The sequence below is a fragment of the Trichosurus vulpecula genome, chromosome 7 (genome assembly GCF_011100635.1).
Source record: "Trichosurus vulpecula isolate mTriVul1 chromosome 7, mTriVul1.pri, whole genome shotgun sequence".
Lineage (NCBI taxonomy): Eukaryota > Metazoa > Chordata > Mammalia > Diprotodontia > Phalangeridae > Trichosurus > Trichosurus vulpecula.
Window position 1 is genome coordinate 250,313,502 of NC_050579.1, and position 16,554 is coordinate 250,330,055.

The following is a 16,554-nucleotide window of genomic DNA, read 5'->3' on the forward strand; positions in this document are numbered from 1 at the left end:
CAAATGCTTGTTGTTATTTCTGGCCATGAGTCCTGTTCCAGCTCCAGTCATAAATTGGGGATTTAGAATCGGGGTTCAATAAAAATTCTAAGCTCTGGGCTTTCTCTGTTTCTAGGCCTACTAGAAAAGGTTTCTTTATTGCTCTGGGAGGGTAGAAAACAGCCGCTGGGACTTCTTGTGGCCAAGTATTTGTGATCTATTAATGTTCTCAGTTTGTTTACAGTCAGGGTCACAGTAAAATTAACTAATCTCTAGTTCATCTTTGTGCTGTTCCTTTTTTCCTTCCACAGACAATTGTATCTGTACTTAATATGGCTAGCTAAATCTCTCCCTTCTGAATATAATTTCGTTTACTTTTGGCCATTTTTCTAACCTACAAAGTGGCTTTGTTTTTAATTCTATCCCAATGTAATCTGGGAGTTAACCAATTTCCCCCTTCCCTGTGTTCACAATGGTGGACCTAACATGAAAACGATCTTTAGCTATCCTATAATAATCCAAAAACAGGCCTTCCTGTGGTCAAGAAAATACACGCCCAGCCATTGTCCCAAACCATTTTTTTTCTTCAAAACGGCTCTCAGTTTTCCAACTATATATTCACAAATAGCCCCCCCCAAAAAAAAATTATGCTACATGAGAATTTTTTAAACTTACCGTCGGGCTGTCCAAGATCATGTCTTCAATTACTGTTATGTCTAAACTGAGCTTCAAAGACAGGACCTCAAATATATGTTTGTACGTCGAATTGATCTTCATCCTCCTGCCCTCCCTCGCTTCCTTGTATCTGGCCTAGAGCGGGACAAGCAGAGCGGAGCCGTCGGTCCGTCGGTCTGTCAGTCGGTCGGTTCGTCAGTCCGTCGGTCTTCCGGCCACGTGTAACCCCACGCCCGCGGCTCGGTGCGAACCTGCCTCTCTTTCATGGTCTCTTGGAGGGCCTGGATGCAGCTCATGGTCCGATGGAACTTGGACTGCCTGCGGGATTGCGGGACAAAGCTTTCGGAAGAGGGCACATTGCGGCTGGAAGGCCGCTTCCGAGGGCGGGTCGGGTCGGGGGCATCGTCCTCGGGAAGCACCATGGGCTCTTCGACCGCCGGGGCCGCCGCAGCAGCAGCAGCTTCTTCCTCGCGGGTTGGCACCGCACCCTCTCCTTCCGCAGGAGCTGCTTCCCCCTCAGCTGGGGCGCCACCCTCCTCTGGAGGGGCCCCTTCGGGAGCGGGGGAGCCGCCTTCTGGAGGGGCAGCGGGAGCGGGGGGAGAGGCAGAGTCTCCTGGAGGGGCACCCTCATCCGGAGGAGGGGGCGCAGCGCCCTCTTCTGGAGGAGGTGGTGGAGGAGGAGGGGGAGGAGGGGGAGGGGGAGAGGGAGGAGGAGGAGAGGAGGAGGCGCCCTCTTCTGATGGAGGGGGAGGGGGTTCGCCCTCTTCTGCCTTAGGTTGGTCAGCGCCTTCTTCCGCACTCATGTTTGTTCTTCCTTTTTCTCCTAAAGGACCCTTTAAAACCTGCATTTTTAAAATAGTTAATTTAATAAAAATTGAACATGTTTAATACTGTATCTTGGTTGCAAAATTCCTCTATCTGCCGTCTCCTCTTGCCAGATTACACGAGCAACGGAGATTTGTTACTAGCATCCCGAAAAAACTGCTTAACCACTACCCAGACACTGATGGCAATGTGGGCTAAACCCCTTCATTTCTACACACATTTAAATCAAGTAAAGTATCACTATTTAAGAAACCTAATGTACAATAATACCTTCTTTATTCAGAACTCAGGTGCTTTGTCTTTGTAGAAGTGAAAAACCAAGAAGTAAGCAAAAGAATATTTCTTAACTAGCACTAATAATAAATAATAGCTAGTATTTCTATAATGCCAGGCCCTATGCCAAGAGTTTTACAAATATTTCATCACTGGGTCCTCACAACAAACCTGGGAGATAGATGCTATTGTCCTCCCTATTTTATAGATAACAAAATTCAGTCAAAAATATCAGCAGACAATCGGTCACAAGTTTAAGTGATTTACCCAAGATCACTCAGCTAAGTAAGTAAGTGTCTAAGGTCAGATTTTAACTCAGGTCTTTCTGACTCCAGCTCTAGTGCTCTCTATCCTCTGTACCACCTAGCTGCCTCAGATGTCAAGCTCTATTTATTAAAAAGTGCATGCATCTTATTCTCTTTATTGTGTTTTCTTCAATTAACAAAAGTGTATTTTCTCTCCTCCTGTTCCCCATTGGAGAAAAGAAAAAGAAAATTCTTGAAACAAATATGCACATCAAGGAAAAACTAATTTCCACATTGGTCGTGTCCAAAAACAGAGTCTGTCACCTCTGTGTCAGGAGGTAGGTAGTATACTTCATCACCAGTCCTAAAGAATTGTGATTGGTCACTGCATTGATCAGTGTTTTTAAGTCTTTCAATGTTGTTTTTCTTTACACCATTATTGTGTAAGTTGTGTTAGTTGTACTCACTTCATTCTGTATCAGTTTACATAACTCTTCCCAGGCTCCATTGAGACCATCCCTTTCATCATTTCTTTTTTTTTTTGGGGGGGGGGGCAGGGCAATTGGGGTTAAGTGACTTGCCCAAGGTCACACAGCTAGTACTTGTGTCAAGTGTCTGAGGCCGGATTTGAACTCAGGTCCTCCTGACTCCAGGGCCGGTGCTCTACTGACTGCGCCACCTAGCTGCCCCACCTTTCATCATTTCTAATGCCATAATAATATTACATTCAAATATTGTCATTTGTTCATTCATTCCTCCAGTTGATGGGCACCCTCTTAGTTTCTAGTTCTTTGCCACTACAAAAAGAGGGGCGATAAATGTGTCTGATATATTCATGAGTCCTCTTCCTCTTTCTTCAGTCTCTTTGAGCTATAGGCCAAGTAGTGATAAAAGTATAAGTGGATTAAAGGGTATGCATAGCTGAGTGACTTTACAGTAGAGTAACTCCAAACTGCTCTCCAAAACAGCTGGACAGTTCCACCAACAGTTCATTAATATGTCTATTTTCCTGCAGATCCTCCAATTGTTATCTTTCCTTTTTGTCAATTTAGCCTACCTGATAGGTCTATGGTTGTAATTCAGAGCTGCTTTAATTTGTATTTCTCTAATTAATAGTTATTTGGAGCATTTTTCCATATGATAGCTCAGAATTCATCCTTTGAACGCTGCCTGTTCATACCCTTTGACTACCAGTTGGGGAATGGCTCTAATGAATCAATCATATATGTGTGTGTATGTGTATATATGTGTATATGTATACATATATACACACATAACAGGATTGTTATAAGTATCATACATTTATACATATACACATATATGTATATGCACATATAATGAGAATGATATTTATAAACAATCTTGTTGAAATGATTTTTTCCCAGTTAACCACTGCAGTTTTAATTTTAGCTATATTGGTTTTGTTTGCATAACTTTTTAATGTCATGAAAATTATCTGTTTTATCTTCTTTGATACTTTCTCTGCCTTTTGGGGTCATATGTTCTTCTCTTATCCACAAATCCAAAAGGTAATTTCTTCATTGCTCCTGTAATTTATTTATGCTACGACTGCAAAAAAGATGGGAAGTGAATGGGCTATATGGAAGTAGCAGCAATGATTGTATCCTATTCTGTTTTGGAAGTAAAATGAAAGGGAGAAGAGCTTCAGGATGATAGTTTTGAGGGGATAACAGGGTCATGGGAAAGATTTTTAGGATGGGGAGAAATGACTGGGCAAATTGAATCAATAGATCGATCAACGAACATTAAGCACCTACTATGACCCAGAAGCTGTGCTCGGTGCTAGGGATAGTAGGGAGTCTGGCCCAATGATCAAGTGTTGCAATGGGTGATCACTGAGCCTGGAGTCAAGATTTCCAATCTAGCCTCAGACACTTACTGGCTTTGTGAGCCTGGGCAAGTCACTTAATCCGTTTGCCTCAGTTTCCTCATCTGTAAAATGGAAAAAAAAAAAAAAACAAAAACAAACCAGCACCTACTTCCTAAGGTTGCTGTGAGGACCAAATGAGATAATGATTACAAAGGGCCTAGCACATATAGTAAGCAATATATAAACATTAGTTGTTATTATCATTATCATTATTCTCTCTCCGGGGCACTCTTTGAGGAAATTTCCCCTATCCATTTATCATCGCAAATCTGCAAATGCTAATTTTTTTTCTTTTACAATTTATAATTGTAGAAAATTTTCTACAATACTTCTAACAATTTTTTTCTACAATCTACAATTTCTAGTTTCAGAATACTGCATGAGACCCTGGAGAGATTAAATGATTGGGCCAGTCACACAGCCAATCAGAGGCAGGACTTCAACCTAGGTCTGACTCCATGTGGGTCCAAGGATGCTAAACTATAGGCTGACACTCCTCCCCTCTTCAAGGTCCTCTCCCAGTCTTCTCTTCCTCTTCATTCCCTTACCTGAACACTTTCTCCTTTCTCCCTTCTCCTTCCCCTCCCTCCCTTCCTCCCTTCCTCCCTCTCTTCCTCCCTTCCTTCCTTCCTTCCTTCCTCCCTTCCCGGACACTCTTCCCCCTCCCCCTCCCCCTCCTCCTCCCCCTTTCACCTCCCCTTCCTTTCTCACATTCAAACCCCACCTGACTATACTGAGAGGATGGGAGGAAGCGTGGGAAGGGAGGGGAAGGGAGGGGAGGGGGCGGGGCTATTACCCGGCAGCCTCTAGGGAACTTAAGTGAATAGCGTCACCCAGACTTCTCTTTTCTCTGCCCTGGGGTAGGCTCTACAGCGGACTCGAAGACCGCAAGTCCGGCTCTCAATAATAATGAGGATGGGGCGGCAGAGAGGGCTGTTGACGTTCCAAATTCCACCGCGCGTCCTCGCGCAATGATCGCCCTTCCCCCCCTCCCCCGACCTAGGCCACCAACTCCCAACCCTTGTGGGCCCCCCACAGCAGTTAGGCGCTCTGGACCGCGCATGCGCTGCCTCACCCCATCCCCAGCCCCTCCCGGGTCTTAGGGCTGAGAAGTGACTTCCCAGACCAAGTCCGATTCCCTTCCTTTTACAGATGAGGAAACCGAGGCCCGGGAAGATTGATTTCATTAGCTTTTGAGCTCCTTAAGAACAGAAACCGTGTTTCGCCGGGTCACCGGACGCCTGGCACATGGGCACCGCTTAACTGGTGCTTCTTGCCTTCGCTTAAATGACCTCCCCAAGATCCCAAACAGTAGTGAGCAAAGATGGCAGTGGAGCCCCGGACTCTCTGACTCTTCGGCCAGTGTGTCCTGTGAAGCAAATAAGTTTCACACAATCACAAGATGAATCTCAGAGTGGCCAGGAGCCTCGGAGTCTTTCTAGTCCAATTCTGAACAAGAATCCCCTGTATCACCATCACGAGGCAATCCCCCCTCCTAGAAAATCTCCAGTAAGGAGGTCACTGCCTCCCAAGGCAGTCTAAGTACACCTCAGAACAGCTCTTCAATGTTTCCCAGTGCCAAGCCTAAATTTGGCTTTTGTGGCAACTTTCACCTCTTGTCCCTGATTCTGCCCTGTGAGGCTAACCAGCAGATCTAATTACTTTCCTAAAATCTAATTACTTTTCTAAATCTCAGCCTTCAAATACTTGAAGGTAGGCTATCAGGATCCTTTAAACTTGAAGACTGTCATGGAACCCAAGTTTTCTGTTGGTTGGCTGGAGTTACATCACCTGGTGACTTCCTTTTAACTCCCTTATACTCAAAGACCGCTTTAGATAAAACCTAGGTAAAATACATGGGGTGGGGGTGCGGGGAGAGAGTTGAGATATGAAGAAAAGCTTGACAAGAAGTAAAAATTGAGGGCACATAGCATTTCTACCTCCACAGTATTTTCCAGTTTTTCAATGTGCCCCCCCATTTCCTAACATGCCCCCCCATTTCTTAACATGCGTGCCAAACATGACAATTGTAAGAGCAAACCAAGTTACATATATTACATTTTTAGATTCCTAACAAAGGGAGGGACTTAGTTATTTAAAATATTTTATGTTTAAAATGTTTAATGATGTTAAGATGTTTAATTCAAATGTTTAATATTATGTTTAATACATTAAGATATTATTTTATCTTTTTTAAAATTCTCCAAATTTCAGTCTCTTTACCCTTAAAAACAAATCAACAAAACTAATGCTTCCCCACCACCAACCAATGAGTTTAAAAATTTTTGGAAATGCTACCATCTCTGTCTCTTGAGGATTACTAAAGGAGTACAGATAAACCTTAGAGATATCATGTGTTTGGTTCCAGACCACCTCAATAAAACAAATATTGCATAAAACAAGTCTTATTTTTTTTTTGTTTCCTAGTGCATATAAAAGCTATTTTTACACCATACTGTCATCTACTAAATGTTCAATAGTAAAAAAAAAAAGAACAATGTATGTACCTTAATAAAAAGTACTTTATTGCTAAAAAAAAATGCTAACCGTTTTCTGAGCATTCAGCAAGTCATAATCTTTTTGCTGGTGGAGGGTCTTGCCTCAGTGGTGACTGCTGAAGGTTACTGTGGCTATGGCGATTTCTTGAAATACATTTGCAAACACAATCCGTGTGTGGAATTGTTTTCATTGACCATTTATTTGTTATGAGGGGGGACTTTGGGGGAAGAGCTTATGGATGGAGTAGGGAAAGTGATAGTGATAGTTGACGGGAGTGGGGGAGAAATTGAAAAGAACATCCATAAAACAGTTTAAAATACACAGAAGAGAGCAAAAAGAGATCAGAAGGCAACACAGACAAGCAGCGCTGTATTGATACTACTATGTTAAATTTATTGTAGAGATAAGGATTGGACCTGTGGTTATATTGGCATTTGGAACAATCAGGTTAGGAAATTCCCCATACTACTGCAGGTCAACATAGTTTCTCCAACTTATAAGTTTAGAGAATTACATAGGGCACTGAAAAGGAATTCACAGCCAATATGTGTTGGAGATCAGGCTTGTAATCAAGTAATCTAGAGTTGAATCAATCTTTGAGGCCAACTTTAACACACACACACACACATGCATGCATAACTTTTAAGATACACACGTGTATATATATACATACATATGTGTGTATGTTTATGTAGAATGAGAGAGTGTATATATACTTATGTATAGAAAGCATATATAGAAATGTTAAATTTTTTATTTTTGCCAGGGCAACAATTTTAAAATTACTACGTTCTTTAAAGAAGAGGCTGACGATGGGCTTTCTCCTAACTGCGTTCCTACCTCATCTACCCAAGTGACCTCATCCACTTTACTTAGGTGTTACCTAAAATAATCTTTGAATATTGTAGAGTTCAACCAAAAACAAAAAATGGGGAAGTCACTAACTTATTCAGCTCCTAGCATCACAGACTTAGGCCTGGAAGGGATGAACTCAGTCTCATTTTTTTGCAGATAAAGAAATTGAGAACCCAAGCAGTTGAATGACTTACTCAAAGTCACACAGTAAGGAAATGGAAGAGATGGGATTTGAACATTGGTCCTCTAACTCTAGGCAGCCAATAAGAAGGTAATTTTTTTTGTTAAATCCTTACTGCTATCCTGAGGATGGTACTTGTACAAAACATAAGGCATTGGATTGCCTGAATGAACACACCATCATTAACGCTGCTACCACTGCTCCTGTCCTGTGATGTGGTAGTTTAAAATGTTCGCCTGATATTTCATGCAAATTAAACTAACTTTGAAGAACTATTTCACACCTATCAAATTGACAAAAATTAATAAAAGCAACAAAACTCAATTCTGGCAGAAAGAAAAGTACATTCATTTGTTGCTGGACAGAATTAGAGAAGGTATTTTCTTCAACAAGCACTGCTGGAAAATCTGGGAAACAATTTGGTTAAAAAATGGATTTTTACAAGCATCTTATCTTTTTTTTTAGGGGGGAAGGCAGGGCAATTGGGGTTAAGTGACTTGGCCAAGGTCACACAGCTACTAAGTGTGTTAAGGGTCTGAGGATAGATTTGAACTCGGGTCCTCCTGACTCAGGGCCAGTGCTCTACTCACTGCACCACCTCTATCCCCCTCTCTTGAGCATCTTAATATTTTTTACAACAATAAATTCCAAATGGATGAATGATCTAAATATTTCCAAGGCACACCGTAAAAATGAAAAGGAAGAGATAGTTTTAATAGTTCACAGTCACAGATAGGGAATGTACAGTGGGAGTCAGAGTGTGAAAATGTAACCTATAACTCCAAGTTAATGTAAACTACCTTTAATATAAACAGCTAAAGAAGCTCTGACTATCCCATGGGAAAACTTGACCCCGGGCCATCCCTGGCACTAGGCCTTCTTCTGTTTCTGGATAATATCTGACCTGGCCTAAGGTTGGCATGGAGATCTATCACTGACCAGCCTCATGAGTCAACTCCCCCAATTAATCAATTAAACCCTAATAAATCTACACATATATGACCATTCTGGCATGGTCTGATTCTTTCTTTGGCATCTTCATACCTTCCCATTATATTAGGATGGTTCCTTTGGATGCTTTCTAGCCTTGCAATTGGCATAGTTAGTGGGATACTGAAGAAATGGTCTTGAGGAGAGAGACCCTTACCAGGGGCAAGCCTAGGGCTGGTCACCCATATCGCTAGAGGAAAGAGTGGCCTGAATGTTAGAAGCCTGCCCAGCACTCGGAAGACAGGTTGATGAGAGGGAAATTCTTGAGGTGGTCACCTGCATCTCAGGAGCAGGGGTGGCCCATCAGCCAAGGGTAATCCCGTGTGTGGCTGGCTTTGTGACTTCAAAGACTTCCAAAAAAAATGCTGATTGGCTTGTTCCACTTGATGAAAGAATTGGGAGGGCTTCACTTTAGTGAGGATGGTAGGTTTGCATTACCACTGACTGACCTCTGCTATGGTCTGTGTGTTGGGCTGTTGAAACCTGGTTAGAAGCTGGAAGGAAGGTGAGACAGTTGGGGGTGGAACTCTGACAAGAATGAGAAGTTAAAAACTCCTGTTTGTCATTTTGCTCTCCTGGGAGGGAGCAAACTGTCCCAACTGCAGGCCTGGTGATTATAAACAGCTTAGGAATAGAATGCAAAGGCAGGAAAGGACCCCTGGAAAGATAGTGACATAGGGGAAGGTTTGGAGGATGGTACAGACTGGCTTCAGAGGGATGGACGGGAGAGAGAGAAAAAATATATACAATGAAGTGAAGATTATTTGTGATATGATTGGTAAAAGCAAGTAGAAGAAAGCAAGAGAAGGGTCAAATCAGAGTATGAAAGAGAAAAGATGTGCAGTTTTAAAGGGCTTTAATCAAAGTCCACTGGAGGAATGTAGATAGATATAGTTAATAGACATATGTATATATACACATATATACAGGTAGAGAGAGAGAGAAAGGAAGAAAGTTTAACCAAGTAGATATGAGAGAAGAATGAGTAGAAAGTTAAGAAAGTTGTAGTCTGTTTGCGCTGACTGTGTGAACAGAGGTTTTGAAAATAAAACATTTGGAGACTTTGGGAAAAAAGTTACATGGACACTAAGAGAGAGGCAAAAATAAGAGACTGTTAACTTTTTTTTTTGCCTCTTTGGCAGTAGGCTGTGAGTAGCTACCCCTGTAATTTGAAGTTCTAGTGGTAAATGACTTGCATTTGCATGATTATCAAGAGGCAGGTTTAAGGGCAGTGTAGGTGAAGATTCTAAGTGGAAAAAAAAGGTGGGGGGGAGGCTGCAATCCACTTTAGAATAGATCTGGCACTTAGAAACTGCCTACCTATTATTTACCTTTCCCTGATTCACCAAAGGATAAAAGGTTTGTGTACATCAGAAAATAACCAAGAAGTAATTGAGTTTGTTTGCAACATTAATTGGTTCAGATGAATGGCATAGACCGAGTCAGGAAGACTCATCTTCTTGAGTTCAAATCTGGATTCAGACACTTAAAAGCTGGGTGACCCTGGGAGAGTCACTTAATGCTGCCTCAGTTTCCTCATCTGTAAAACAAACTGGAAAAGAAAATGGAAAGCCACTCCAGTATGTTTGCCAAGAAAAGTAGAGTCACTAAGAATTGGACACAACTGAAACTGAATAACAACAATGGAACATTTAATTAGATATTTAGAGAGTCTTACAAACTAAAGTCCAGATCAATTTAAAAATAATTTTAAATTGGTGTTCATCTTGAAATTAGAAATTTTGCTGTAAGTTATATAACACTCCTGTCCATTTTTATAGAAGCTTATGTTCATATGAATTTTAAGGACTGCCTTGCTTCCTCTCTATAAAGAGAGATGCTTATTCAAGGAAGCAGGAGGAGTGAGCCCAAGTCTTCCTGAGAACTCCTAGATAGATGAGCTGTGATAGGTGGGGGAAAATTCTGCCATATAGGTCCATTATTGAGTGATGAGACACAGAAAGGACTAGAAAAAATACAGAAAAAGGGAGAAGTTGGTAATTACTGTACGGGAAAAAGTACAAGAAAAGGCCTTGTAGACTCCCCTTATTTGTAAACTTGCCAGATTTCTTTTTTAATTTCTTTTTTTATTTTATAATATTTTCCAATTACATGTAAAGGCAATTTTTAGCATTCATTTTTAAATTTTAAGCTCTAAATTTTTCTCCCTCTCTTATCTTCCCTTCTTCCTAAAATGGTAAGCAATTTGATTTAGGTTATATATGTGCAATTGCGTAAAACATATTTCCATATTAGTCATGATTATGAAAGAAGAAATAGACCAAAAGGAAAAAAAAATTGAACAAAGTGAGAGTAGTATGCTTTGAGTCCATAAGTTCTTTCTCTGAATGTGGATAGCATTTTCCATCATGAGTCCTTTATAATTATCTTGTATCATTGTATTGCTGTGAATAGCTAAGTCATTCACAGTTCTTCATCATATAATTAATATTGCTATTACTGTGTACAATGGCCTCCTGGTTCTGCTCACTTCACTTTGTATCAGTTCATGTAAGTCCTTCCAGGATTTTTCTGAAATCATCCTGCTTATCATTTCTTATGGAACAATAATATTCCCATTACATTCATATAGCACAGTTTGTTTAGCCATTCCCCAATTGATGGGCATCCCCATGATTTCCTATTCTTAGCCACCACAAAAAGATATTTTTGTACATGTAGGGCCTTTTCCCTTTTTAGCAATCTCTTTAGGATACATACCTAGTAATGGTTTATCATATTTAATCTATAATCTTTTGTTTATTTGTTTTTGTAGTGACTTGTCCAAGATCACACAGCTAGTAAGTGTCTGAGGCCAAATTTGAACTCAGGTCCTCCAGACTCCAGGGCTGGTGCTGCTCTATCCATTGTGCCACCTAGCTGTTTATTTTTTCCCCAGGAAAAAAAATTATTATTTTTCTCCCAGTTCCTGTTTTCCTCTTTCTTGATCCTTTACTACCTCTTGTACATATTACCTTTATTTCTTGGGTTCTTTCCTTCTTGGCTTTGGCCTTCATTTTTGGGCTTGTCAGGAATGGGACTCTTTGGTCTTCCTCCAGCTTCTTTTTCTCTGTGACACCAGCCTGACCGTTGGAGGACTATCACTTGTCTAGCTTAGGTGGAGAAATCTCCTTCAGTGATATCTTACTAGAATCTTCATCATCATCATCATCTCCTTCCTCCTCTGTGTCCTCCTCATCCCGCTCTACTTCCCCCCAGGACAGGTCTAAATTCACAGTGAATCATAGCCACTGATGTAGACAGGTCTTGAGCCACACCAAAGATGGAAAGTGATAGGGGGAGTGAGCTCCATTCCTGAAATGTTGGCCATGGACCAGACCAAGGGCTTCAGCATGGCAATGGGAACTGGAGGTCTTTCCTTGCCATCCTCATTAGAAGGCGGTATTATCTCCACTATGGTCACATCATCTTTGCTGTTCTCCCTTAGGCAAATAATGTGCAGCATCAACATATGATCACCCTTTCCACCTTCCAAGAGGTCAAAGATATATGAGCGATTGCTCCAGTTCAACTCACAGCCCCAGAACAAGGCCAGAGACTTGTCAGCTTTGCTGCTGACACTGGTTAGAGTGTTATGTTCTATCCAGTGTACCACCTAGCTGCCCTAGCTGCTAGATCAAAGGGTGTGCACAGTTCAGTTGCCCTTTGGCCATAGTTCCAAATTGATCTCCAGAATGGTTGGATCAGTTCACAACTCCACCAGTAGTGCATTAATGTCCCAATTTTCTCACATCCTCTCCAACATTTATTATTTCCCTTTTCTGTCATATTAGCCAGTCTGATAGATGTGAGGTGGTAACTTAGAGTTGTTTTAAATTTGCATTTCTCTAATCAAAAGTGATACAGGGCATTTTGTCATATGACTATAGATAGCTTTGATTTCTTCATCTGAAAACTGCCTGTCTATATCCTTCAACCATTTATCAATTAGGGAATGGCTTGTATTCTTATAAATTTGATTCGTATCTCTACATATTTGAGAAATGAGGCCTTTATCAGAGATACTTGCTGTAAAGATTGTTTCCCACCTTTCTGCTTTCCTTTTAATTTTGGTTGCATTGGTTTTGTTTGTGCAAAACCTTTTAAATTTAAGATCAGAATTATCTGCATTTAGTAATGCTCTCTATCTCTTGTTTTATCATAAATCTTCCCTTCTCCATAACCTGACAAGTAGACTATTCCTTGCTCTTCTAATTTGCTTATGGTATAGCCCTTTAGGTCTAAATCACATACCCATTTTGACCTTCTCTTGGTACAAAATTTTGCAATTTCTCCCTGTTTTCTTATCTGCAAAATGAGGAATTTGGACTAGATAGCTTCTGTCATCACTTCCAGTGTTACGTCTTTGATCCTATGGAGGAGGATTGTTATCTGTCAATTATACCCATTTATACCCTTAAATTTAGAATTGGGAGGGACTTTGGAGGTCATCCAATACAAACCCCCATGTTGGTCTATATCTAGTTTCTGCCATATCGTTTTCCAGTTTTTCCAGCAGCTTTTGTCAAATAGTGAGTTCTTATCCCAGAGGCTAGGGTCTTTGGGTTTATCAAACCCTAGGTACTATGGTAATTTACTACTGTGTCTTGTGTACCTTATCTATTCCACTTATCTACCACTCTAATTCTTAGCCAGTACCAGATAGTTTTGGTGATTATTGCTTTATAATACAATTTGATATCTGGCACAGCTAGACCACCTTCCTTTGCATTTTTTTCATTATTTTCCTTGATATTCTTGACCTTTTGTTCTTCCAGATGAATTTTTTTTCTAGCTCTATGAAATAATTTTTGGTAGTTTGTTTGATATGGCATTAAAAATGTACATTTATTTAGGCAGAGTTTTGTTTTTTATTGCCTATTCTACTTCCTTCAATTTCTTATTCTTCCCTTATTGCCATAACTAACATTTCTAGTGCAACATTGAATAACAGTGGTGATAATGTGCATCCCTGCTTCACTCTTGATCTTATTGGGAAGGCTTCTAGCTTATCCCCCATTATAGATGATGTTTGCTGATTCTCTAATATCAGTCAATTTACCTTGATAATTTCTTGAAAGAGTCTGTTCAGGCTCCTTTTTTATTATGGCTTTCAGGTAGCCCAATAAATCTTAAATTATCTCTCCTGGATCTATTTTCCGGGTAAGTTGTTTTTACCAATGAGATATTTTACATTTTCTTCTATTTTCTCCATTCTTTTGATTTTATTGGATTGATTCTTGATGTCTCATAGAGACATTAGCTTCCACTTGCCCTAACTAACTTTAAGGAGTTATTTTCTTCAGTAAGCTTTTTTACCTCCTTTTCCATTTGGCCAATTCTACTTTTTTTGCTGACATTTTCTTTATTATTAAACATAACAACACGAACATTTCAATATGCAAGGAAGAGGACTGTATATGAACCTGTGGCTTTGTTTTGAAAATGTAGATTTAAACTAAGCAATAATAACACTGGTCAGATGACCTGTGTTTCCTGACTTTCGGAAAGGACGTCTTCCCCTTGTCTGAACCTTGCTAAAATTTAATGCAGAGGCCTGGCCTTTGCCAAGACACAAGCGCTGGCTGGGCCCCTTCTACCTCCAGAACTGTTCCCACTGCCAATTTTCCGTCAGGCATTCTCCCCTTGTCTCACTGACATCTCAGGCTCCATCACCATGATACCCCCCCCCAAAAAAAAAAAACAAACAACAAATCCAGGCCAAATGTGAGCCAGGTGACGTTTTTGGCCTGCCCCCACCTTTCCCACTCATTTATTATTCTTGCCTGGGCATTAAAGTGGGGAACTGGGGTCCCAAGTAGGGATGGGAACCACTCAGCAGTCCAGCTGGAGGTCACTGTGCTAACATCCTGTAGTGACGAGGCCTCTCAATAAAACTTGGCTGCAGTTGGCCCTCCAATCAGAACTGGGAGACCCCGACCCACATGCTTGGCTACAAAGTTGTAGGGTAGGGAAATGGGAGTGAGGGACAAGGAAAGGAGACAACAAAGAACCTGGAAAGACTCCATGGGAGGGCCCGCTTTGGGAGAAGAGGGCCCGCTTTGGGAGAAGAGAGCCCTGGAGTCTGGGGCCTGGCATTCAGATGGTGCCCCTGGTGTTTGCCATGGACAGATCCTGAGCTGCACCTTGAAGGCCCTGGAGCTCCCCCTTAAGACACTGCATGGCAGCTAGTTGGCTTTTGATGTCCTCCACTTGCTTCTGCAGCACAAGGCACTGGGGGCACATCTGCCCTGGAGAAGGCTGGGGCTTCCTATCTTGCTTGGGGGGCTGCTCTTAGGTCCTGGATGGGACTCTGGATTGGGGGCTCTGGGTAGGAGGCAAGGGCTTCAAAATTCGAGCTGCCTGGGGGTCCCTGGATTTAGGGTCCCGAGCACTGGGGTCTCTCTGATGCAAGGAGAATCAAGGTGGCACCCATTTGCTGTGGAGAAGTTGAGACACTTTGGCTGCTGAGGGCAGATTATTCCCTGCTTTGGCGGGTGGCTCTGTTTCCTTCATCCTGCCTGCCTCACTGTTCCTGCCTTTCTGCTGCCTACCTCCTAGGGCTGCCAAGGGTTCCCTTCTGCACTTGAGCAGGACAGGCAAGCCAGAGGTGTTCAAGGGGACAGCTGACCATCTATTCGGCCAGGCAAAGGAAGGGCCTGATGCCACCTCCTGGAAACAGCTAAAGAGGCCCCACCCAGGGATTGTTTCTCCTAGCCCTTCTCCAAAGGGCCGCTTTTGGGAGTGGCCTTGGATGGGCTGCCTGTGGCTGCTTGAGGCCTCTGGGGGCGTCTGGCACTGGGCTGGTCTACCCTGCCCATACTGAGTGCTTACTGAGCTGTGGGGCTCTCAGAGAAGGAAAAAAACCCTTGAGCCTTCTAGCAGCTTCAGCCCTTCTGAAGCTTCATGTGTGGTGGAGGTCTGCTAAACAAGAAAGTCTTATTGCCAGGTGTGTCAGAGAGATCCTCCTCTTTGAGCAGGGCCCCTTCCCCACTGCTCTGGTCATCTGGAGCCTGGCTGCATTCTGCCTGGGCTGCTTGAGCCAGGGGACTGCCTGAGCTAAGCAGATGTCATTGGGCTCAGTGCTTGGCTGGGGGGCCAAAGAGCTGGAATCATCAGCCTGGACAACATCGGGAGCCAGGCTACAGAGCTCCATGGTCACATTAAGCTGCTGTCTAACCAGATCGGCAGGGCTGGCAGCCTAATCCAAAGCTGGCAGCCCTTTCAGGACCAGAAGGTCCTGGTCACTGGGGGTGGCTGGGGAAGGACCCTGCTTCAGGTCTAGGGCAGGGGGAGAAAGTCGGTTGTCACTGGGCTGTCCTTGGACCTGGTTACTCGCTGGTAGGTCTAGAAAAGAGGCCGAGGATGTCAAGTTGGGAGGTGGGAGCTTCGCCTGGACGGTGGATACATCTGTCTCTCCTTGACCTTGCAACTGCTCCGAAACGACCTTTGCCTCTTCAGCAAAGCTAGCTCTGAAGCCGAGGGTGTCATTGGGAGACCACATGGCAACTTGCCAGTCTCTCGCTGCGTCAGGAAAGCAGAAGGAACACCTCGGCAGCATGAGTTGTCCCAGCAGCCTCCCTAATTCTACTTTTTAAGGAGTCATTTTCTTCAGCAGATTTTTGTACCGCCTTTTCCACTTGGCCAATTCTATTTTTTAAGAAATTATTTTTTTGCCAAGCCATTAATCTTTTCTCATAATTCTCTTGCTTTACTCTTGTTTCTTTACCCAATTTTTCTTCTCACTCTTATTTGATTTTTAAACTCTTTTTTGACCTTTTCCACGAGTTCTTTCTGGGCTTGAGACCAATTCCCATTTTTCTTTGGGGCTTTGCCCATAGATGTTTTGACATTGTTGTCCTCTTCTGAATTTGTGTCTCAATCTTTCTTTTCACCATAATAACAATGATATTGTTGTTTGCTCATCTTTTCCAACCTTCTCACTTACTTTTAAATTTGAGCTCTGCTCCTGGGGTAAAAGGGGAACTGTCCCAAGCTTCTTGTGATGGGGACTGCAAGTCCTGGCTTTTTCCCTGGTGCTGCCCTGATGCTGCCCTGAGGCCCACAGGGCACCCTTGTGCCTAATATACACTGAGGGGGTGGGGTGTGAGGGTGGCTGGCACTGCTGGAGGACTCAAGGA

The 16,554-nt window shown here is 42.5% G+C and overlaps 1 protein-coding gene and 2 pseudogenes across 1 annotated transcript in view; all 3 read right to left on the reverse strand.

Annotated features, from left to right (window-relative positions):
• DNAH8 (dynein axonemal heavy chain 8) overlaps window positions 1-1,457 on the reverse strand; it is a 504,073-nt gene extending 502,616 nt beyond the window's left edge. Inside the window, exons 1-2 of the mRNA XM_036768363.1 lie at window positions 906-1,457; window positions 655-789 (exon numbers count right to left, since the gene is read on the reverse strand). Of these exons, the coding sequence (XP_036624258.1) occupies window positions 655-789; window positions 906-1,457 (687 nt within the window). The remainder of the gene's footprint in view (window positions 1-654; window positions 790-905) is intronic.
• Window positions 1,458-5,074: 3,617 nt separating this feature from the next.
• On the reverse strand, window positions 5,075-14,092 carry LOC118857887 (annotated as a pseudogene).
• A 420-nt stretch (window positions 14,093-14,512) lies between these two features.
• LOC118857888 lies at window positions 14,513-15,917 on the reverse strand (annotated as a pseudogene).
• Window positions 15,918-16,554: the final 637 nt, after the last annotated feature.